The sequence below is a fragment of the Trachypithecus francoisi genome, unplaced genomic scaffold, assembly GCF_009764315.1.
Source record: "Trachypithecus francoisi isolate TF-2019V2 unplaced genomic scaffold, Tfra_2.0 Lachesis_group0, whole genome shotgun sequence".
Classification (NCBI taxonomy): domain Eukaryota; kingdom Metazoa; phylum Chordata; class Mammalia; order Primates; family Cercopithecidae; genus Trachypithecus; species Trachypithecus francoisi.
Window position 1 is genome coordinate 21,143,567 of NW_022681453.1, and position 23,034 is coordinate 21,166,600.

The 23,034-nt window shown below is 50.4% G+C and overlaps 1 protein-coding gene and 1 long non-coding RNA gene across 6 annotated transcripts in view; both read right to left on the reverse strand.

The window, feature by feature from the left end:
* Window positions 1–10,464: 10,464 nt before the first annotated feature.
* LOC117082996 lies at window positions 10,465–12,354 on the reverse strand. The gene is made up of 2 exons (XR_004436894.1): window positions 12,276–12,354; window positions 10,465–12,187 (listed from the first exon to the last, which is right to left on the reverse strand). It is a non-coding gene; the product is annotated as an uncharacterized LOC117082996 (long non-coding RNA).
* Window positions 12,355–18,018: 5,664 nt separating this feature from the next.
* The window catches only part of RFT1 (RFT1 homolog), a 44,821-nt gene continuing 39,805 nt past the window's right edge, over window positions 18,019–23,034 (reverse strand). For 3 of the 5 annotated variants that reach the window (XM_033210125.1, XM_033210126.1, XM_033210124.1), the window contains 2 exons: window positions 18,864–19,113; window positions 18,127–18,544 (listed from right to left, as the gene is read on the reverse strand). In XM_033210125.1, the coding sequence (XP_033066016.1) occupies window positions 18,377–18,544; window positions 18,864–19,113 (418 nt within the window). In that variant the 3' untranslated portion in view covers window positions 18,127–18,376. Of the gene's footprint in view, window positions 18,545–18,863; window positions 19,114–23,034 lie in introns of all 5 variants that reach the window. The other 2 variants (XM_033210123.1, XM_033210127.1) reach the window with 2 other exon arrangements.

A 23,034-nucleotide genomic window follows, 5' to 3' on the forward strand; every position in this document is an offset into this window, starting at 1 on the left:
GGCACCTGGGGTAAGAGGTGGCCGGTGAGAGCCCGAGCCCTCTGGAGAGCAGAGGCCCCGTTATGCACAGGCCCAGTATACCCGATGCTTGGGGAGCTCCCAACAACCCCACCCCGTCCTGCAGGAGACCCCAAAGCTCTAGGGAAGAGCCTGTCCCAGGAAGCACAGGGCCTCAAAGTTCTGACAAGGACACTGGAGTTCCAGGCACACCCCACACATGCACACACTTCCTGCTTCCAATTAGCACTAATTGGACGACTGGGAAAACCCACAGACCATGAAGCAGAAGCAGTTAGGTCCGCAGGGCCCTGGTGAGGCAAGCCCTGTGAGGTCCCAGGTGAGCCAGGCTCTGGGGGATGTGTCCTGGAGTCTCTGTCTCTCTGAGAGGGGATCAGGTGATAGGGCCACATCTGCCAGGGTCCCTACTGGCCCCTCTGGAAGATGGGAATTGTCCCAGGACCAGGGCAGAAGCTGGGTGTGGGGGAGCCTGACAAACACCCCCTCACAGCCTGGCATTTAAGGCTCCCCTAAACCTGGCCCTACCAGCATCCTCCCTCCCTCTCTCATTTCTTTCATTTCTTCTGCTCCTAGTTCTCACTGCCTAAGTCACCCACTGATTGGTTCTTTATTTCACTCCATTTATTCATGTATTATGTGTCCAGGAGCTCTCTGGTGGCCGGACCCAGGGACCACAGAGATGGATGTGCCAGGCTTGGCTAGTCAGGAGGGCCTTGGACCCAGGACCTTTTCCAGGGCCCCAGAGCACTGGATGGTCAGAATCAAAACAGGGCTAAGGCAGGTCCGGGGGCAGGGAAGGGTCCCGATGCTTACCTCCTTCCTACTTGAGCAGCCCTCTTTCCTACCACCTATCCAGCCAGGCCTGGGCCCAGGTTGGCAGAGACCACATTGCAGGGCAACCCCTCTGCTGGCTCCACTTCATTCTTGGTGGGAAGGAGGTGGCCAGGCTGAGCACTGTGTGCTTATGAATAGAAGTATCAGCTTTGCTTGGCACTCTCTGGGTGAGGCTATGGGTCCCTTGATCTTTCAGACTGCACTCAGGGCATGTGCCAGGCTGTGTCCACATCTATGGCCAAGCTCAAGACAGAAGCTCTGCCAGGAACAGTTATGATTAGGGGGCAGGAAGAGAAGCAGGCACCAAATCTGAGCTGCTCTGGGGTGGATCTAGCCCTTGGGGAGAAGCGGGGACTGGCCCTTAGCAAGAGGCTGGCTCTGGAACTCGCATGCTTGAGTACTCTGGGCCCCAGCCCCAGAGTGAGGGCCCTGAGTCAACCCTTTATATAACACTGCATGGCTCAGACCCTCAGCCCTGAGCAGGGGTAGTGGGAACAAGACCCCTCGCCCCACAGGTGTGTGTCCGGCCTGACCCCTGGCCCCTGTTCTCCAGAATATCCCCACCACAGAGACAGAGGCTCAGCTCCACTCCTTTCCCTTCCCCCGCTTAGAGACCATCCTGGTCCTGGGCAATTTGGTGTTGCCATGACAACCACATACTTTCTCCTTCCCTACTTAGCCGATTGAATCTGAGTTGCAGATGAAATCCTGGTGAGTTGTGTATTTAAAAGCATGCAGCCATTTGGAGCGCTCTATGCCTCTTTCAACTCCCAGGTGCCTCTGATACCCATCCCCTGTCTCTTGATGGCTGAGGGAGAGGATATGCACCCTGCACCCTCTCCCTATGCCTGGGGTAGTCCTGGCCCAGTGGCACAGCCTCCTTGAAGTACAGCCTCTGGCATGCAGGAACACGTGGATGACATTCTCATGGGCAGCCTCTGTGGTGAGCAGGCCCTGTGAGCTGGATGGCAGTCACCAGGAGCCTCAGACAATGCATAGGCCTCTCCATTGTGAGGCATATGGTGTCTGGGCAAGAGCTCTTGACTCAGGAGGCTGTCTCTGTTCCCTTCAGGAATGTGTGCTGCACTTAAGGACTTGGGCCACCAAGACTAGGAGTTGCTGCTAGCCAGGGGCTCCCAGCATGATCTTAACCTTCATGCATTCCCCAGGGCTGACCTTAGCCTCCTCTGACTAATGAAGAGTTACCTGCAGTGCAAAGCTCGCTGCAAGTAGGCTCAGAGCTCAGCCCCAAGATGGGGGACACAAGACATGAGGAAGTAGTAAAAGTGGCCCCAACTGTGATGAGCAGGGTGCTGGTGGCCCTGGGAGGCGACCTCAGCTTGGCAGTTGGGTAGGGCTGGTTTAGCAAGTTTCAGGAGAAGAAAACATGGGGTGGTCAGAGAAAAGCGGGGTTGGCTCTTTCTCCCATCTGCCTGGGCGGGGGATGGAAATCAGCATGGGGCATCTTACCAGGAATGGTCACACAGGATGGATAGGGAGACCTACCTCTGTCCTCTCCACTCAGGGCCAGAGGCTCCTGCCCCACACTGCAGACGTTAAACCCACCAAGTGGTCCCATTGGTGTGGCTGCCACCCCACTGGGCTGCAGCATCCTGGGCAGGCGGTTGGCTCTTGAGCATAACTGTACCTCCTTATCTAGGCCTTCATTTCCACCCAGATCTTACTACCTCTCTGAGCCTCAATGTCTTCACTCTGGGGAAGGGAGGGAGGGGCAAGCAGATAGGTTAGTAAGAGTGGAATAAGTAGTGAGGGGTTCCTGGAGCAATGTCTCCAGGGAAAGCATACCTGCTGGGTGTATTTGGTCAGATTTTTATGATTTTGTAGGGAAGAACATAAAGTACAAATATAAAAAAGCAAATAAAAAAGAGATAATTATAGCTTGAGGAAAAACGAATTACAGCAGAAAGGAAATAGAATACTACTTGGTTTAGCAGAAAACAATGTTTACATAGTGTTAAACATGTAAACACTGAATATCAACTTACACCAAATCATAGCATTGGAAGGATGGGGAGGAAATGTATGGAGAGGTGGCTATCAGCTCATTTTCCATAGTAGAAAGTCAATGTTCTAAAGGTGAAAGAGGCTGGGTGCAGTGGCTCATGCTTGTAATCCCAACAATTCGGGCCAAGGCAGGAGGATTGCTTGAAGCCAGGAGTTCAAGACCAGCCTGGGCAACATAGTGCAATCCCATCTCTACAAACTATTTTAAAATTAGGCGGGCATGGTAGCACACACCTGTAGTCCCAGCGACTCGGGAGGCTGAAGTGGGAGGACTGCTTGATCCCAGGAGTTTGAGGCTGCAGTGAGCTGTGATTGTGCCACTGCTCCCCAGCTCAGCCTGGGCAACAGAGAGAGACCGCATCTCAAAAAAAAAACAAAAAAAATTATGAGAGTCAAAAGAACTGAAAGCAATGGGTCAAGAAGAGGGGAATTAGTATTTCCAGCCTTGCAGTATTGTTCAACCTTTAAAACTATGCACCATACATGTATTGGTTTAATCAAAAGAGAAATTAAATATAAAAGCAGGTTGAATTAATATAAAACCTCTCAAACACTGAGGCTTGACAGGTTTAGTAAACTGTTCAAGGTCATGGTGTAAAGGACACAGCGGAGCTAGAACCCACACTAGGGTCTGTCTGTACCAGAGCTCACAGCAGGCACGAGTGTAGAGTGATCTTGTCAAAACCTTGGAATCCACCCTTGGACCAGCCAGCTCAAAGACTTTCCCCAAGCACCCATGCGGGCTACAAAGATGAGCCTCCAGCACAAGGGGCTGCACCCCATGCCTGTGGGCAGGGAAGCAAGGCCACTGAGCAAACACGTTCCAAAGCTACTAGCCCACAGAGGCTCTGTCACCCACGGAAGGAGCCAGAGCCGTCGCGGAGCCCCTTCCTTGGCTGTTCCGCTTCTATTTACTGGGTAACTTTTGTTCCCTAGCTTCCCATCCAGCTGGGCTGGTTAATCAGATTCTCTGAGGGGAAGGCTGGGGGCATCAGTGACTTTACTGACACCGAGAGGAATTGCTTCTTGGGAAGCAATTACTTGTGACAGGTGCAAACTCCCAGCAGCTGAGCTTGTCTGTGGCTGAGGATGCCGTGGAGCCTGAGGGGCCAGGTCCTTGTTGCTGGCTTGTGCTCAGCAGGGACACCAAGGTCCACTGCTCCTCCATGGTTTTCTTGGCCTCTGCAGGAGGAAAGACTGTCAGCTGAATGACAAGTGACAGGTTGCCACAATGTCACAATTAATACAGACCATTGACTGGGCGGCTGGCATCATGCAAAGCCCTTTTCAGATGTGGAACCCAGGCAATCTGAATGGTTTGGCCCACTGACCTACAGGTCCTGAGTCTCAGGCTCCAGGCTGGCTGGTCATCAACTCAATGTGACCTGGGCAGGCTCCCTTCCATCCTAGGCTCCCTTAGGGGACAGGCTGGGGCTGAGAGGCAGTGAAGTTCACTCTCAGGGTTCATCAGCAGGCAAAATGGAGAAGGAGACCAGGCTCTTGGAGGTCTCTGTGTCAGGATATTCACTGTAACAGTTTACAACATAGAAAGTGCTGGGAATAACCTGCAATGGCATACCATGGTAAAAAAAAAAAAGGACACTATGCAGGACAGTGTGAGCACAGCACAGGTGCACACCACAGGCAAAGTTAGGACTGGCCTCGGGCAGGACATGGGCCCAGTGTTTCTGTGACTATCTGAAGAGCACTGGTTGCCCTCAGGATAATTTGTTATTTAATAGCAAGAAATACGTAAAATACATAATATCAGGAGATAAAATCACTTATCAGGAAAAATAGTACATGGTATAGAATATTTTAAACTTGGCCAGGCACTGTGGCTCACACCTATAATTCCAGTTCTTTAGGAGGTCGAGGTGGGAGGATCAAGACTGCGAGACTAGCCTGGGCAACATAGTGAGACCCCATCTCTACTAACAATTAAAAAAAAATTAGGCGGGTATGGTGGCTCATGCCTGTGGTCCCAGCTACTCCAGAGGCTGAGGCTAGAGGATCACTTGAGCCCCGGAGATTGAGGCTGCTGTAAGCTATGATTGCATCACTGCACTCCAGCCCAAGCAGCAGATAGAGATCCTGTCTCAAAAAAAGGAATATTTTAATCTCCACCGTGACCTCTGTGCTGAATTAGCTCCCCTGCAGGACCCAGGCTCCAGCCTTGGTATGCACAGGCCCACTGGCTCCCCAACTCTCCATTCCACCCCAAAGAACTGCTGAACCCCAACTTTTCCTTGATCCCCACAATGGCCCTGGAGCAACAGTGGGCAGGGATTAGAACCTGCTGCTGACGGAGAAAAGGTAAAGCCACCTGCTAGGATCTCACAAGGAGAAAAAGGCAGGGCTGCGATTAGAATACAATTCCAGGCTCTTCAGCTCTGTTGATTGTCTGGATCGACAGCAGGTCCTCTGGCCCAGTTGGCAGTGGGGATGTGGTAAAACATCATTTCCAAGCTGCAAAGGCAACCAGGACCCCTGCAGAGTTGAAGGGAATGTCCACAGAGGCTGACAGAAACGAGGGAGGCCTTTTAGCAGTGGGCTGTTGGATCTGAACCAGGTACGCTCAGGTCATGGCTCTTTGACAAGGAGGAGGAAGAAGAAGGCCTGATGGAACCCCACTACTCAGATATGACCCACAAACCAAATGTCCATGGCCTCACACCTTCCCCAAGGCTCAGCGCTGGGCCCAGACACATCCGGTGTCTCCCTGATTCCACAAGTCTGTGGGCAGAACACACTTCCCTTCCCAGGAAAACTCCACCTTATCAATAGTGCTCAGGACAGCACCCTAGGCCGGGCGCAGTGGCTGACATGTGTAATCCCAGTACTTTGGGAGGCCGAGATGAGTGGATCACCTGAGGTCAGGAGTTTGAGAGCAGCCTGGCCAACAGGGCAAAATCCCATCTCTACTAAAAATACAAAAATTAGCTGGGCATGGTGGTGGGTGCCTGTAATTCCAGCTACTTGAGAGGCTGAGGCAGGAGAATCGCAGAGGTTGCAGTGAGCCTAGATCGCACTACTGCACACCAGCCTGGGCAACAGAGCAAGACTCCATCAAAAGAAAAAGACAGCACCCTCTGGGCATCCTAAATTCAAAGCTGCTTCTGGCAGGAGAAACCAGTCCATCTTAACCTGGCATCCCAGTGAAGTGAAAAAAACAACAAAGCAAAGCAGTGTTTGCAATAAAACAAAACTCGACAAGTTTCTGGATCAGCCTGTGATGAGTGGGTTCAAGGTGAGGACATTGACAATTGGTGGGTGAGGCCATTTGGGGGTGCAGGGGTATCCTTGTGGGCCACCATGGCTCAGGCCTGGGAAAGCCGAGGCCAGGAGAGCTCATGCCTGTGGCCGTCCAACACGTGGCAGGGCCCATTCATGCCTTTCCACTTTCTTCAGAAACTGCCCACAGCAGCTGTTCCTCCCTGGACAAAGCCACCTTCTCTCCTGACGCCAGGGCCCCTTTTTCTTTCTGTCTTAATCTAAGGCTGATGGGAAATCTAAATAACTAGCTGAGGTGATTTCTGAAATTGCTGGAAATCATTTAACAAGCTTCTGGAGCATCCCTTCTTGTCCTGGGGAGGTGTGCGGAATGTGCGTCTGAAAGAGCATTTGCGGGCAGCTGTGGCATTGCTTCCTCGGGCCTGATTGCTGGGGTTTCCAAGGCTAAGGACACCTCAAATCCACATCCAGATGCCTGGCTCTGCACAGTCTCTCTGCCTGACACCCTCACCCTCCAAAGCTCCTGCAGGGCCAGCTGAGCCTAAAAGGAGTTTTCATTTCTTCTTCACCTGCAGCTTTGTCTTTCAGGAGAGGGTAAAGGAATGTTTCCACCGAAATTAAAATAGATGCTCCGCCACCACATGCACTTCTGTGGACTGGGGTTAGGTCGGAGGAAGCAGTAGCGGGGAAACAAATGTTCCCAGGGACCACAGTCCCTCTGTAACCTTGTGTTGGGCAGATTTAAAATTCCACCCACTGAAGTCCACTAGGCTGGAGCTAGGCATCCCTGTCTAGTGCTTTACCTACATCCTCGAACTCACTCCTTGCTATACCCTATGAGGCAAGTGCTACTGTGCCCATTTGCAGATGAGTAAACGGAGGCACAGGGGGATCAAGCACGTTGCTCGAAGATTCACAGCTTGAAGAGGGTAGGGTAGCAGGGTAGCTAGGCTGGGTCCAGTGACCAGGCCTGGGAAAGCAAAGCCACAGCTGCCTCAAAGCCTTCTCTGGACACGTTTCCCACCCCACCAAACTCCCGGCCCCACCACCTGCCTTTCTAATTCTCAAGAGAGAAAGAATATAGGGCTGTTGAAAGAAAGGAGGAGGAGTCTGATGGGGACAGAGCAGCCTGGGGGGTCATAAGAACAGGGCCACTGGGCCTGACACAGGCGAGTGCCTCCCTGACTGGGGCATGGGGAGAGGTGTGAGGATGAGGCTGGGCAGTGCTGGCTCCAGGGCTCCTAAGGACATCATAAGAACCAGCCCAAATGAAGCCCAGGGAAAGAAACGGTGACCTGGGTTCATCACTGCCATGCGTTCTGGGCCAGGTGCCTTCTCCAAGTAATGGGGCTAAAGGAAAAGCCCTTAAATCATGAGTATTTGTAATGTCCTCGCCCTCCCTCCTTTGCTGGCTGTCACAGTAGGCCTTTGAGCTGGATTAATAGGGGTGAGGGTGGAGGAGAGCGGAGCCTGGCACAGCCATAGAGGTGAGGTGCAGGGTATCAGGAGAGAACTACCTCGGCACAGGGACCAGAAGAGGAAAGAAGGGCAGATGTGGGTCAAGTGGACACCCAGGAAACCTTGCTTGGGGTTTCCAAGGCTTTTGGAGCTGAATTTGCCTCCTATCTCTGTTCTCCTTTCATCTTTCCTGGACCACGTAAGGTGGGTGACAGATGAGGAAACTGAGGCACAGAGAGGCAAGATCTCCTGCCTATGGTTCCAAAGTGAGGAATTAGACCTGAGAGGCCAAAAGTGAGGTGCCTTCCCACTCGTTGGTGGTGCTGCCCAGGGTCAAGGGCCCTAACAGACAGGGACCCTGGGGTATACAAAACCTTTTCTTTGTAATGTACCATAATTTTTTTTGGCCAGATTTATTTCTCCCAAATATTTCTTATTATGCCAATGTTTGTGCGAGACAATTACCCTAAATTCCTGAAGATGGGATGAAGACAGAGGCAGGGGAGGAACTGTAGAGAAAAATAAGCCATGGAAGGTCAGGGATGGATTGAAAACAATCAAATCCTGTGGATTCCAAACTTGCTGGTTTTTTGGGTTTTGTTTTGTTTTTGAAATAGAGTCTCACTCTGTCACCCAGGCTGGAGTGCAGCAGTGTGTTCATGGCTTACTGCAGTCTCGACTTCCCAGGCTCCAGTGATCTTCCCGCCTCAGCCTCCTGAGTAGCTGGGACCACAGCCGTCAACCACCATGCCCAGCTAATTTTTTATTATTTATAGAAACAGAATCTCCCTATGTGGCTCAGGCTGGTCTCAAACTCCTGAGCTCTAATAGAGGGAGGAACTTGGCTGGCCGTGGTGGCTCATGCCTGTAATTCCAGCACTTTGGGAGGCCAAGGTGGGTGAGTTGCTTGAGGCCAGGAGTTCAAGACCAGCCTGACCAACATGCAAAACACCATCTCTGCTAAACATACAAAAATTAGTTGGGTGTGGTGGCGCACGCCTGTAATCCCAGCTACTCAGGAGGCCGAGGCAGGAGAATTGCTTGAACCCAGGAAGTGGAGGTTGCAGTGAGCTGAGATCACACCACTGTACTCCAACCTGGGTGATGAAGCAAGACTGTCTCAAAAAAAGTAAAATGAAATAATAATAATAATAACAGAGGGAGGAAATTAGCCCAGAGCTGAAGAGGGCTCTGAAATCAGACAGTCCAGGGGCCGACCTCAGCTGTGCCGTGTTCTTCCTAGCTGTGGCTCAGGGAAAATCAAGTCACTTCTCTGTGCCTCAGTTTCCTCACCTGTAGCCCATAGATAATAGATAGGGTCTGTTGTGAAGATCTCACAGCTAACACCTGTAAAATGTGTCTCCACACAAACCTGGCACATGCTCGGGGCTCTGTACCTGCTGGAATAAGGGAGACTTGTTCAAGGTCACCCACGAATTTGAGAAGGGCAGTTGGGTGGGGGTGGGGGAGTATAACGGAAGGCATGGATGCAACATGCTGTGCCATTTAGAAGACGAAATACACGGCCGGGCGCGGTGGCTCAAGCCTGTAATCCCAGCACTTTGGGAGGCCGAGACTGGTGGATCACGAGGTCAGGAGATCAAGACCATCCTGGCTAACGTGGTGAAACCCCGTCTCTACTAAAAAATACAAAAAAACTAGCCGGCGAGGTGGCGGGCGCCTGTAGTCCCAGCTACTCCGGAGGCTGAGGCAGGATAATGGCATAAAACCCAGGAGGCGGAGCTTGCAGTGAGCTGAGATCCGGCCACTGCACTCCAGCCCAGGAGACAGAGCAAGACTCCGTCTCAAAAAAAAAAAAAAGAAGGCGACGAAATACACATGAAGCAAAACCCTGTTCATGTACTTCAAAAGACAGACACAGGGCCAGGCATGGTGGCTCATGCCTGTAATCCCAGCACTTTGGGAGGTCAAGGTGGGAGGATCACTTGAAGTCAGGAGTTCAAGACCAGCCTGGCCAAAATGGTGAAACTGCATCTCTAATAAAAATAATTTTTAAAAAATTAGCTGGGTGTGGTGGTGGGTGCCTGTAATCCCAACTATTTGGGAGGCTGAGGCAGGAGAGCCACTTGAGCCTGGAAGGCAGCGGTTGCAGTGACCTGAGATTGCGCCACTGCACTCCAGTCTGGGTGACAGTGTGAGACTCCATCTCAATTAAAAAAAAAAAAAAAAAAAAGACACAGGCCGGGAGCAGTGGCTCATGCCTGTAATCCCAGCACTTTGGGAGGCCAAGCTGGGAGGATCACTCGAGCTTAGGAGTGTCAGATCAATCTGGGCAACATAGTGAGACTCTGTCTCCACTAAAAATTTAAAAAAAAAAAAAAAAGGCAGGTATTTGGGAGGCTGAGGTGAGGGCATTACTTGAGTCCAGGAGATTAAGGCTGCAGGGAACTATGATCGTGCCACTGCACTCCAGCCTGGGCAACACAGCAAGACACTATCTAAAAAAAAACCGTAAATAAATAAGACATGGCTGCAGGTGGATTTCTCCAGTGATGGTGCAGATGGAAGAAGTGCTGAAGACAGGGCACCCCTGGGGTCCTTCCACCCAGAGCCTGGCGCTTGGCCCTGTGCTTGCAGATTTGCGGCAGGCAGAGCTGAGAGCAGGCAAAGACAAGTCACCACTGTGCTTGGGCCTCCTGCCCACCAGCCCCATCGTACAGCCAGAGCTCCACATGGTTTCCATCATGGTTACAAAAGAAACCAATGCAAGTTACTCTGTCCCTTCTGTGGCCCCCCACAGCCCGACATCCGCACACCTGCAAGAACGTTCTGTTGTCATTAGAGAGACACCACTTGGGGATGTCAGAAGCATGAGGGGAAGACAGAAACCTTCAGCTCTGGTTCAGGAACATTAAATGCACTATGCTATCCCAGTTTGTTCATAAAATTCTCGTGTTAATGTCCTAGGGGAAACAAAAGGATAGCTATTTTAGCAGCATGTTTGGTTGGGATTCTGTGGGGAGAAGAGCCCTGTTTTTCTTCTGGCTGCAATGTCCTGATTCTCTGGATCTTTGTGGTTCTCCCTGCCTGGCCCTGCCAGACTCTGGTGAGGGAAGACAAGAGTGTGCCCCGAGGCTGGTGAGGCTGGGGTTTTCGTCTGCATCTGGTGAAAGGACTGGCTCCTACATCACCAGTTCCCCTCTGAATAGTCTCAGAATTCTCCTGGGAACAGTGGTGGACAACAAAAGCCTTCTGAAAGAGGTCCTCTGGCACCCCTTATGCCATTCCCCTGGTGTCATCTTTCATGATTTTCAACTGAAAGGGCAAAGAAGTGAGGAGTAGATGAGCTGGGAACAAAACCGGCGCTGTCCACAGAGTCATGCTTTCATTTCAGGCTCTCCCACCCCACATGGCCGCATGGAAGCCGCACACTATTAGTTCCACATAATGGAAAAGTGTGTCAGGATCTCCCAGACACCAACCAGAAACATGCTGCTCAGTTGTCACCTCCAATGTGACTAATGCAGCCATGTCTTAATTAGTCACTGCTCACTGCTGCGATGACAGCTTCCGAGCCTGTTCCAAGGCCCCAACCTGTGATGGGGCACTGCAGAGGAGATTAAAGGTGAGAGGCCGCTGGGAAGGAAGGATCAGGAGTTGCCAGTTTTTCAGGTCTCTTTCCCATTAAGCACTGTGAACCCAGGTGGCCTCTGCCAAACCCCTTTGTCAACATTGTGACAGTAGAGTCAACAGGGTCATAACATTGGGACACATTTATGGGAGGGGGAGAGGAAATGTGACAGGGAAATGGTCTAGAAGATTCCTTCACAAGTCAGCTGTTATGTCATGGGTCCTCATGCAGCTCCCCTGGGAAGGGGCAATGAGGGATGAACCACGCCACTCTGGCTGGCCTACACCTAGCAAATGCTGCTCAGGCCAGGGTGGCCCGTCTACTGGCTAATGTATGACCTGTGATCTATAGTAGCTGCCTTATAAAGATAACCTGAGCCAATTCCATTTCTCCTGCAGGGGCTTTGCACTCAGAAGCAAAGAGGAGGGAGGAGGCTAGGGGCTGGAAGTAAAAGGTGAGAGACTGCCCCCTCAGTGGAAGTGCCTAGGCCTCTACCCTGAGAGCAGGAGCCATGTCTGGGTCCTTCTCCTCTCACTGCCCACCAGCCTGAGGGCTGGCCTGCTCTCTGGGCCCCAGGAAAAATGAGAATCACCCCAGGGCGAAGCCAGGGGCAGCAGAGAGGGCTGGGAGCTGCCCCAGAGCCTGGCCTCTGCCAGCCTCACAGTGAGGCAGCCTCCAGGCACCACCTCCCTGCTCCTGGCATCCCCTTCCCTCCTTCCTAAGCACTTGGGGCCCAGTGTTCACTAGGCCTCACAGGTGGAGCGCCCAGGGCCCTTTAACTCTTCAGGCAGGCCCCTCAGAAATGAGATGAAGACAACATTTACTGGCTCCAAAATAGAACGTTTCAAAATTGCTTTTTCAATGCTTTTTCAGTTGCTACAGAACATACCACCATATCAGTTAGACAGCCACCACTCTTGTGTCCTTATCCTTATACACGATTGTGTTCAACGTGGGACATGATGCACTGCAATAGGTTCCACAAGCTGGGGGTGGGGTCTCCAAACCTCCAAACCTCTGTGGAGCCTGCAGAAGTAGGGACAGAGTGCCGGGCACATTTACTTTGCTGAGGATCTATAACATGCAAGGAAAGACCTAATTCTCTATATCTCACCTCCAGCACTTTCCTTTCAAGCCGCACTTCCCAAGAAGAATGGAGAAGTCAACTGGCGAAGAGTCGACTGCACTGGAACAGGGGTTAACAGCAACTATTGCTAATTCATCTGAAGGATAATTAAGAAGTATTTATAAGTCTTCCTTCATTCGGCCCTAAAGGAGGCTGGACTACATTGAGAGCCCACCTTCCCAGTTGTGCTCTGATATACCCAGACCGTTTGGTTAAAAATGAGTAACACTAAATAATGGGACTGATTATGCCAAGGTAATTGGGGACTGACTGATACTGCAAATCAATGAGTCTTCCCTCTCCTCAAATTCTTCAAGTAAAACACCTTTTCCGCTACAAATGAAATATTTACAACATTAAGGACCAAATTATCTTAGGTAAATAATAGTGAAGCAAATAATTTTTTCATCTGCATCCGATTGTCTCAGAAGTCTCATTTCCAAATTAAATACACAAGTCTCAGTTACTTCCTGGACACTCATGGAATATTCAGTAAATAAATTTTAGAATAGTAATCTTGTTCAGTTGCTTTTTCTTTTTCTTTTGTTTTACTTATTTTTTTGGAGACGGAGTCTCGCTCTGTCACCCAGGCTGGAGTGCAGTGGCACAATCTCGGCTCACTGCAACCTCTGCCTCCTGGGTTCAAGTGACTCTCCTGCCTCAGCCTCCTGAGTAGCTGGAATTACAGGCACCTGCCACCATGCCCGGCTAATTTTTGCATTTTTAGTAGTGACGGGGTTTCACCATGTTGGCCAGACTGGTCTCAAATTCCTGACCTCAGGTGACCCACCTGCCTCAACCTCCCAAAGTGTTGGGATTATAGGTGTGAGCCACTACGCCCAGCCTTCAGCTGCTTTTTCTAGTTTTCTGTGTTTCATTGTCTTTGATAAATTTCTAGGGGACCCCTCATACTTGGGCCTTAGCTCATCTTCTTTCCAAATCTGGTCCTTTCTGACAGGCTCCACAGGCCTCCTGGCTTCCAGTGTGCCTTCCGGGACTCTTCCTTAGGGCCACTGAGAACCTTGTGCAAGCAGCTTCATGAGTCCGTGGGTCAGCTCCCAAAGGTGCTCAGGATCGAGCTGCTGGTGGGGGCTCTCCTCACTAGCAAGCCCCCTGCACGCCCGTCTCACTTGCCGTCGGTGCCTGGCCCCCACAAAGAGCAGGAGTGTATAAATATGTGAAGGAGGCCAGGCAAGGTGGCTCATGCCTCTAATCCCAGCGCTTCAGGAGGCAGAGGCAGGCAGATCACTTGAGGTCACCTGAGTTCCAGACCAGCCTGGCCAACATGGTGAAACCCCGTCTCTACTAAAAATACAAAAATTAGCCAGGTGTGGTGGTGCATGCCTGCAGTCCCAGCTACTGGGACGCTGAGGCACAAGAATTGCTTGAACCTGGGAGGCAGAGGTTGCCGTGAGCTAAGATCGCGCCACTGCCTTTCAGCCCAGGCAACAGAGCGAGACTGTGTTAATAAACAAACAAACAAACAAATAAATAAAACACATGAAGGGTATCCCGTTCGGATTCTTTCTCTTCTTTAGTCCCCACCCCGTTTTCAGCCATGGCTCTTCTAAGACTAGGCCAGGGATCATGCTGCTCCCGATTTCCCACTGGGGACTGAACTCCATCCACCCCAGAGGCCACACAGCAGCACTCACAGCTCCCCACTTCTGGGCCTGCCCAGCCTCTCACCTGAGCCCCTCCTCCTCCAGGTTCTGGATGCTCTCAGCTCCTGCTTGTCTCTCCTCAACATCAAAAGCTGCTTAGGAAATAATTCCTTTTTTTTTTTCAGTTGCAGTTTCTTGCTCTGTCGCCCAGGTTGGAGTGCAGTGGTGCGAACATGCTCACTGCAGCCTCGAAATCCTGGGCTCAAGCAATCCTTTGCCCCTCAGCCTCCAATGTAGGGACTACAGGTGCATGCCACCATGCCCCGCTAGTTTTTAATTTTTTTTTTTGTAGAGATGGGGTCTCCCTGTGTTGCCCAGGTTGGTCTCAATATCTTGGGCTCAAGTGATCATCCTGCTTCGGCCTCCCAAAGTGTTAAGCCACAGCGCCTGGCCTGGCAAATAATTTTTTCTTTTTTCCTCCCGCCAGAGAACAAAAAGGAAATAAATCTTGATGGGGTTATTTTACATCTTAGTGTGAATGAGTCACTGAGTTCTCTGTGGAATCTGAATTTCCAGTATCCTCACTAATTCTAGAATAGCAGCCTGTGACCAGGTGAAAGGAAATTCTATCACCTGATGGAGGAAGATATTAGAGTGAAGGTGCTGTCCTAGACCCCCTGAAATCACACACTTGCCCTGCTCTGCGCTGAAACTAGTCCTGGCTTCTCAAGGAATGGCCATTTAATTAAAACAAAACAACAACAACAAAAAAAAGGACCAGGCCAGACGGAGAAGATAGAAGTGCTACAAACAACGGGAAATACAGCTTAAGACGGGACGGGGAGAAGAGCAAAGGAGACACCAGGCCTTTCCGTCCCAGAGAGGCGCGGCTCCGTGGCACAGGCCAGGACACCACCCCTCTTTCAAAGTCAAGAAGCCCAGTCCCAGCTACAACATCAACGGAGGAAAAAAACGTTCCAGTTGAGAAACACCAAAGGTTCACATCCTCAAGTTACTTACCCACCTTCCTTATGAAATCAAAGAATTTTTGTCCCTTTTGGAGGGAGAAGGGGTATGAAAGAAGAAAGGTCTTTACAAAAGTGTAAAGAAAATATTTTATTTCTTTTTAAACCAGGGGACTGATATGAAACTAGCAACAGGAATGCATGATTTAAAAAATCATACATTCTGGAATCCCAGCACTTTGGGAGGCTGAGGCAGGAGGATCACTTGAGCCCAGGAGTTCAAGGCAACAGTGAGATCCAGTCTCTACAAAAAAAAATTAGAGGCCGGGCGCGGTGGCTCAAGCCTGTAATCCCAGCACTTTGGGAGGCCGAGACGGGTGGATCACGAGGTCAGGAGATCGAGACCATCCTGGCTAACACGGTGAAACCCCGTCTCTACTAAAAAATACAAAAAATTAGCCGGGCGAGATGGCGGGCGCCTGTAGTCCCAGCTACTCGGGAGGCTGAGGCAGGAGAATGGCGTAAACCCGGGAGGCGGAGCTTGCAGTGAGCCGAGATCGCGCCACTGCACTCCAGCCTGGGGACAGAGCGAGACTCCATCTCAAAAAAAAAAAAAAAAAAATTAGAAATTAGCTGGGTGAGGTAGCACACACATGTGATCCCAGCTACTCAGGACACTGAAGTGGAAGGATTGCTTGAGCCCAGGAGTTTGAGGCTGCAATGAGCTATGATGACACCACTGCACTCCAGCCTGGGTGAGAGGAGAGAGTGAGACCTTGCCTCTGAAAAGAAAAGAATAAAGACAGGAGGGAGGAGGGGCCCGGCTTGAATCAGGTTGGGAAGTGGCTGGGAGCAGGGCAGAGTAGTGGCTCCAGAGCCAGAAGTTGCCGTCAGGTAAGCATTAAACAGTGCAGCAGCAGCTCCCCACTGAGAGACCCCAAGCCAAATCTGAAGTGACCAACACTTACGTGTGGCCAGCGGAGCACAGGAAGTCAGAGATACTGTTCTTCTCACTAACGAAGACTCCTTCCTTTCATAAAGGTTGTGCCTCAGAGACTTGTTTCCATGGAGAAGTAGCCTCACGATATTTTAAGTGGTATTTAAAGCCAAAAGTATGATTTCTCTCCCCAAATATGCTTGGGTAAAGCGAGGCAGGCTGGCCCACATGTATGCAAGCTCCCTGAGGCAACAGGTGTGGCTCTAGGGGGTCCAGCAGGGGAAATGCCAGAGGCCTGGTCAGGTTCAGCTGAGCTTTAGGGAGGTGCCAGAGGCAGAGAACCGCAGAGGACCTGCTGCCAAAGTGCTGACAGCCCAGGCGGTAGGTGCTAGTCTTGGGAAAACTCGCAGCCACAGGGACGACTCTCCCTAGACACAGGGAAGTAGGACATGGGAAGAAGCCCTGGGCTGCCTTCGCAACTGGCTGTCTTTCAAGAGGAGCTGGCCCTGACAGCATCATTAGGCCAACAGCAGGGGAGGGATGACAGCACTGCCTTCAGACATAGACCCTCTCTCAAGCTGAGAGAGTATAAGCCTGGGGAGTCCTGCTCCCAGAGGCCACGGAGTCACAAGGCTGCTGGTTGAACAGCAGCTCTGTTCCTGGAGCAGAGAACAGGCATGAGCATGACTGGTCCTGGGCCTGCTGTGAAGGAAGACAATGGGGCATGTCAACCTTGGTGGCATCAAAGCCATGTGGGCTTGCCAGAAAAGCCAATCTCAGAGCCCTCCTACTGGGAGACAGAGATCCTGAAGGCCTGGAGTGGGTCCGGGGAAGCCACATTCTGACTTGCAATCCAGGTGATTCCGAGGCAGGTAGAATGAGGATCATGCTTGAGTCTGGGGTCATGTGGGCATGGGATAGGGGCAGGGGTCTGGGAGGGTGATCAGCAGCTGCAGAGAAACAGCTCATGAGGACTGAAGGCCCCTTTCTGTGGATGCCAGGACAGAGAACGGACATGGGAGGGAAGACTGCCTTCTGTGTGTGCTCCACCTAACCCCATGGGACCATCCATTTTTCTGAGCTGGCCTGACCTTACCCTATGAAGGCATGACTGAGGCCATGCTTTGGAGGTCCTCTAATTGCTCAGGACACCTTGCATTTAGCTGCTTTTCTCCCACTTAGTACAAAGCGTTCTCCCTCTGAGTAGATAAAAACCTGCCAGGGTGACTGGGCCCCAGTCTTGCTATGCTGACAGGTCTTGATCCTTAGCCCCTGGGTACTGGCTCTGGGCAAGCAGATTTAAATACATGCATTTTAATGCATGATAGCAGTTGCCCTTACTGACCCTCTCTCTCTGGGTGTAGACACAGAAGGTTTGGGGCACTGAGTGAGAGGATTATTAACATCCAAATTATAGTCTGTGCATGTTGTTCTGAGGGGGGTTAATATCCAAAAGGAATTAATACATTAATGAAAAAATAAAAAACACTTTACACTCCAGAACACTGCTCATGATCTCACTTGCAGGGTGCAGGCTGCAAGGTGCAGAATGCCTGGGCTCACACTGTAGCCTGCAGCATCAGGCCCCCATGCCTGCCACTCTTGTCCTGGGGCTGGAATTTGGTTATATTGATCAGTGCTGGAAATAATGGGTCAGCAGGAGGGGCCTGACTCAGTAATACTTGCCATATAGAGTTTGCCCTGTCTTATTCTGAAGATAAAAAAATACACCTGTTAAATCTTATCTGTCACCAGGGCAATTCCCATGTGAGAAGTTACAGAAAGCTGCAAAGCAGTATTCCCTTCAGAGACAAAGTGGCTCAACTGGATCACAGTTTTCTTCAAAGTCCGCCTCTTGCAGGTGGCCAGGCCAGGAGTCTCCAGCCAGCTTTCACCCACTCTTCAGTTAACAGATCTTGACAGCCCACTCTGGGTCAACTATGTGCTGACCTGGGGCGGCGGGGAACAGTGTGATCACGACAGGCAAGATTCTCCCTAACTCACTCTGGGAAATGTGATCTGAAAACCTTTCTGGTTTCATTTCTTGGATTTCTCACTGAGTAGCATTTTTCCTTCTCTAAAAACTCAGACCACAGTGTTGACACAGAGAAAGCCACAACTTCAGGGCCACACTCTGTTTTCATGTGGTGAATGAAAGAGAGGGGTCTCGCTCTCTCTTTTACAGAAGTTCAAAATTCCTCTGAAGGGTAAAATCGTTGCATCTCTTTTTCTGGGCCAGATAATTATTAACAATTAAGATATAGTTTGTTGGAGCATGTAGCTCCAAAGGCCAATCACACTCAAAAGGAATGAGTACATTAGTAAAAGAGAAAATAAAATGATGAAAAAACTCTATTATTTTTAAAGGGCTTTTTGGTCTTCACTTAAAAATGAAACTCCTCCTCCGCATTTCAGACTTCGATTGGTCACAGGTGTCTCATGTTTTCGCTGGTGCCTCACCTCCGGGCTTGCTGTCACTCCGCTGCAGAGCCCTCGGCGGGGCTCTTACACAGAATGTGTGTTCCACCCACAGAACTGCCCATAGCTGGTCCAGGTGCCTCAGGCGTCCAGGCTTCCCTGAAGTCACGTCATTTTGTCAGTGCGTCTGGGCACACCTAACTGAGTCCTGAGGAAACGGATCAGTTTGGTCTCCGTGAGGAATGCTGTCCCGAGAGTTGCTCCCAGACAGAAGGCCCCCACAGCAATGTGTGCCAGTCTGGCTGGCCAGCCCTGCTCACAGCAGAAGAACACCTGGGAAAGAAACAATTGTCAGTGCCTGTTCCTCAGTCTATACCTCCTTCCTCTGGGACTAGCCAGGGAAAGCAGCTGTGGTTCCAGCTTCTAAGTCAGATAAAAGGTATAACAGCCATACTGCGGGTCCATTCTCTCCCTAATGGCAACATTCTCTTGTCACATCTATCAGAAGATGCTGCCCTAGAGGCCTGGGAGGGGACAGGAAGAGGCAAGCACTTGTCCAGTTGGTTCAGGCAGGGCAGGAAGGGGAGGCCTAGCAGGAGGGACAGCGGGGCAGCTGCAGGAGCATGTGGCATGATGGCTCAGGGAGTCTCACCTCCGAAACAGCAGTAACCCCACCGCCGAGGGCAAATGCCCCAAGCAGGACTGGCGACAGGCGCAGGCCAGCCAGGGGCCTGTGGGGGCTCCTTCGGTAGTAGCGGTGGATGAAGCAAAGGCTCTGTGTGATCCGAATGCCCATGTTAAAGCAGTTGGCCAAGATGAAGCCCACGCTGCCACACCAACGGGTCAAGAGATAGGATAACACCAGGAACGAGGAGGACAGGGCCAGCATCACAAAATTGTACCTGGGAAGGAGACAGGCGAAGCAGGGCAGTGGGGACCTCGCTCCGGACAAGGATGCTCCCAAAACAGCGGCCACGAACATCACCTCACAGAAAGAACCTGTGTTCCCAGAATCCAGGTTTTCATAACATTGAATGCTACATAGAGACCATGAGAATGTCCCTGTCCCCTTACCCTGAACAGAAGGGTAAGAAACAACTCAAGAGATGTATGTTTTTTGAAGATAATAATTGGTTAGTTAAGTGACACTTTGTGATCAAAACATAAAAACCCTGTTCAGCTCAAGTCCTCAATGTGAGATATAAGAATGTGACCAGGGTAATAATTAGATATTGGATGCTAACTCTGTGACAGGCCCTGTGAGGAGTGCTGGGGGCACACTGGTGAATGAACACACATGGGCCTTGCCCTGCAAAGCTTGGATTTATTTCACAGACAAGGGAAGCAGCACAGAGAGGCTGAGTAATCTGCCTCACGAGTGAGGTAACACTCAGCCGGACTTCTGACCCCTAAGCTTCAGTACCTCACACCACTGCCCTTGGGAGATGCCGCTCCCAGTAACCTTGGGCAGTAGATACCATTCAAAGCAAATGACTGGCCTCCAAAATGAAATGGGAACTGAACCAAAGCCTGGATCACCTTTGCTGTTTTCCAGACTCTTACATATCCTCACTCCCACTCCCTGTATCTCTGGAGCTCTTTGATCCTAGCGCTTCTTGCACTCTCTGATTTCAAAGCGGCACATCACTTAGTTATCTTCAGTTCTCCAAAAAGAAAACAGATTCTCAGCAAACACAAAATAGCTGCCATAGTCCTCCAAAAGGCTTGTACAGCCAAGAACAAAATCCCCCAGCCTGGTTTCTGCCTAGCACCAAGCAGGCACTCTAAGTATACAGCTGTTGAGGGAACCAAACTTGTGACATCCTCAAGCCATGTCTGCTGGGTCAGAAAACCTCAGAGGCCACCACCCAGGTTCTGCACATGAGGGGTGGTAAGAAAGTGTAATCCAGCTGGGCGCGGTGTCTCACGCCTGTAATCCCAGCACTTTGGGAGGCCGAGGCAGGCAGATCACGAGGTCAGGAGATTGAGACCATCCTGGCTAACATGGTGAAACCCTGTCTCTACTAAAAATACAAAAAATTAGCTAGGCGTGGTGGTGGGCACCTGTAGTCCCAGCTACTCAGGAGGCTGAGGCAGGAGAATGGCATGAACCTGGGAGGCGGAGCTTGCAGTGAGCCGAGTTCGCGCCACTGCACTCCAGCCTGGGCAACAGAGCGAGACTCTGTCTCAAAAAACAAAAAACAAAACAAAACAAAAAAGAAAGCATAATCCCAGTGCTTTGGGAGGCTGAGGTGGTGGGAGGATTGCTTGAGGCCAGGAGTTCGAGATCAGCCTGGACAACATAGCTAGTAGACCCGTCTCTACAAAAACCAGTAAAAATTACCCAGGGATGGTGGCACACACCTGCAGTCCTAGCTACTCGGGAGGCTGAAGTGGGAAGATTGCTTGAGCTTAAGAGTTTCAGATCAGCCTGGGCAACGTCATGAGACCCTGTCTCCACAAAAAATTTAAAAAACTAGCCGTGATACACCCTGTTGTCCCAGCTACTTGGGAGGCTGAGAGAGGAGGAAGGCTTGAGCCCAGGAGTTCAAGGCTATGGTGAGCTATGATCATGCCACTGCACTCCAGCCTAGGCAACAGAGCAACATCCTGTCCCAAAATATAATGATGACTTAAAAATGCATATGGCTGGCCTTCACCACCAGAGTTCCTGATTCTGCAGGGTGTGGGAGGAGGCCCTAGAACTTGGCCAGTACCCTAGAGCTGTGCTTGTAATCCCAGCACATGGGGAGGTTGAGGCAGGAGAATTGCTTGAGGCCAAGAGTTTGAGATCAGCCTGGACAACATAGTGAGACCATGTCTCTACCAAAAAGAAAACGGAAGGCAAGCCACTGCATCCCCCGAATGCCCAGGTATAGGTCCTTGGCTGATTCAGGCCAAGGTGCTGTGTGCCATGGAGATACGCTTTATCAAAGTGGTTGGTAAAAATACTATACACACACACACACACACACACTACCATACTCCAACAGGAGAGATGTGCTTTCATCTGGAGTTCCAGAGAGGGAGTTCATTTGCTTTTCAGTCCAGAGAGAGTCTCTTTTAATGAAGTACAAGAGCCTGTACCTCACAGGGGAAGTTTTTTCACTACTAATCAGTAATCAGAAAGGTCAACTTCAGAATAAGCCACTCAAATGGGACCCATCATAGACCAGTACTTTGACCTCTTTTCCACAAAGCAGCAGAGATACGTAACCCGTTTTTCAGAAACTATCTCGGAACCGTCTACTATACCAATCCTTGGAGTTTAAGTCATAGATTCACAAACTTTTAGCTATCCTTCCCCAACTCCCAGTAAAATAACAATAATGAATAAAACCAATAGTTAATTCATGCTAATTCAAGCAGAGACGCATTCAACAGCACAGCCTCTTTGGCATGGCCATCTGAGAGGAGCTGATGATGGGGTCCATTGTCTGCCACTACAAGAGGGCTCTGCAGCTGCTGAACTTTCCAGAATTCACAAATCTATAGCCTTAAAGGCATAATCCACTTCAGGAAAAAATGAGAATTCAAAAAATGCAATTAAAATATCACTTTTTTGGCTGGACGCGGTGGCTCACGCCTGTAATTCCAGCACTTTGGGAGGCTGAGGCGGGTAGATTGCGAAGTCAAGAGATTGAGACTAGCCTGGCTAACATGGTGAAACCCTGTCTCTACGAAAAATACAAAAATTAGCTGGGCGTGGTGTGCACACCTGTAGTCCCAGCTACTCAGGAGGCAGAGGCAGGAGAACTGCTTGAATCCGTGATGCGGGGGTTGCAGAGCCGAGATCACGCCACTGTACTCCAGCCTGGAGACAGAGCGAGACTCCATCTTAAAAAAAAAAAAAATCAATGTTTAAAATCAAAGCAAAATTATTAATCAGTGACAATATGACTGTCCTGTAAGGTTTGGTTAACATAAACAGTAAATTATTTATGAATGCTTATTTCTCCATGGTCCCAAGAAAATACTGGACTTAAAATTAGGCGTATTAAAAGATGGATTGGCTGGGCACAATGGCTCATGCCTGTAATCCCAGCATTTGGGAGGCGAAGGCGGGCAGATCGCTTGAGCCCAGGAGTTGGAGACCAGCCTGGGCAACATGGTGCCCAGAGACTCCATCTCTACAAAAAATACAAAAATTAGCTGGGCATGGTAGTACACACCTGTAGTCTCAGCTACTCAGGAGGCTGAGGTGGAAGGATCGATTAAGCCTAAGAGGTCAGGCTGTAGTAAGCTATGATTGTACCACCACACTTCAGCCTGGGCGACAGAGTGAGACCCTGTTTCAAAAAAGGTAAAAAAAAAAAAAGGATGGATGGTCGAGGATATCAACTCTAGCACCACCTGAAGCAGCTCCCAGCAGGTGCTGGTTGAATACATCAAGGCACAGCCATATAATGGAACCTTCACAGCCATGAAAAGGATGGCACTGATGTCTTATGTGCCAAAGTGAGAAGATCATACCCATCCTTCATTTGACAGTTATGGAGTCCACTTTGGCACTCAAAGCTCAAAGGCCAACAAATCAGACAAAGGAGCTGTCAATCTTGGGCCTTTACACAACTGATCTCTCTGCCTAGAAGGCTCTGCCCCCATCTTAGACCACCTTCTTGGTCATCCTAAATGCTGCTGTGCTATAGGGCCCTGCCCAGCACACCCCATCTAAAGGGCCCCTACCACTCACTATATACCCGTTTTCCATTCTCAGCACATCACATTTTCTTATTAATTTACTTGTTTGTTATCTGCCTCCCCATCATCAGCTCCAGGAGAGCAGAAATCCCATCTGTCTTATTCATTGCTGTATTCCTAGA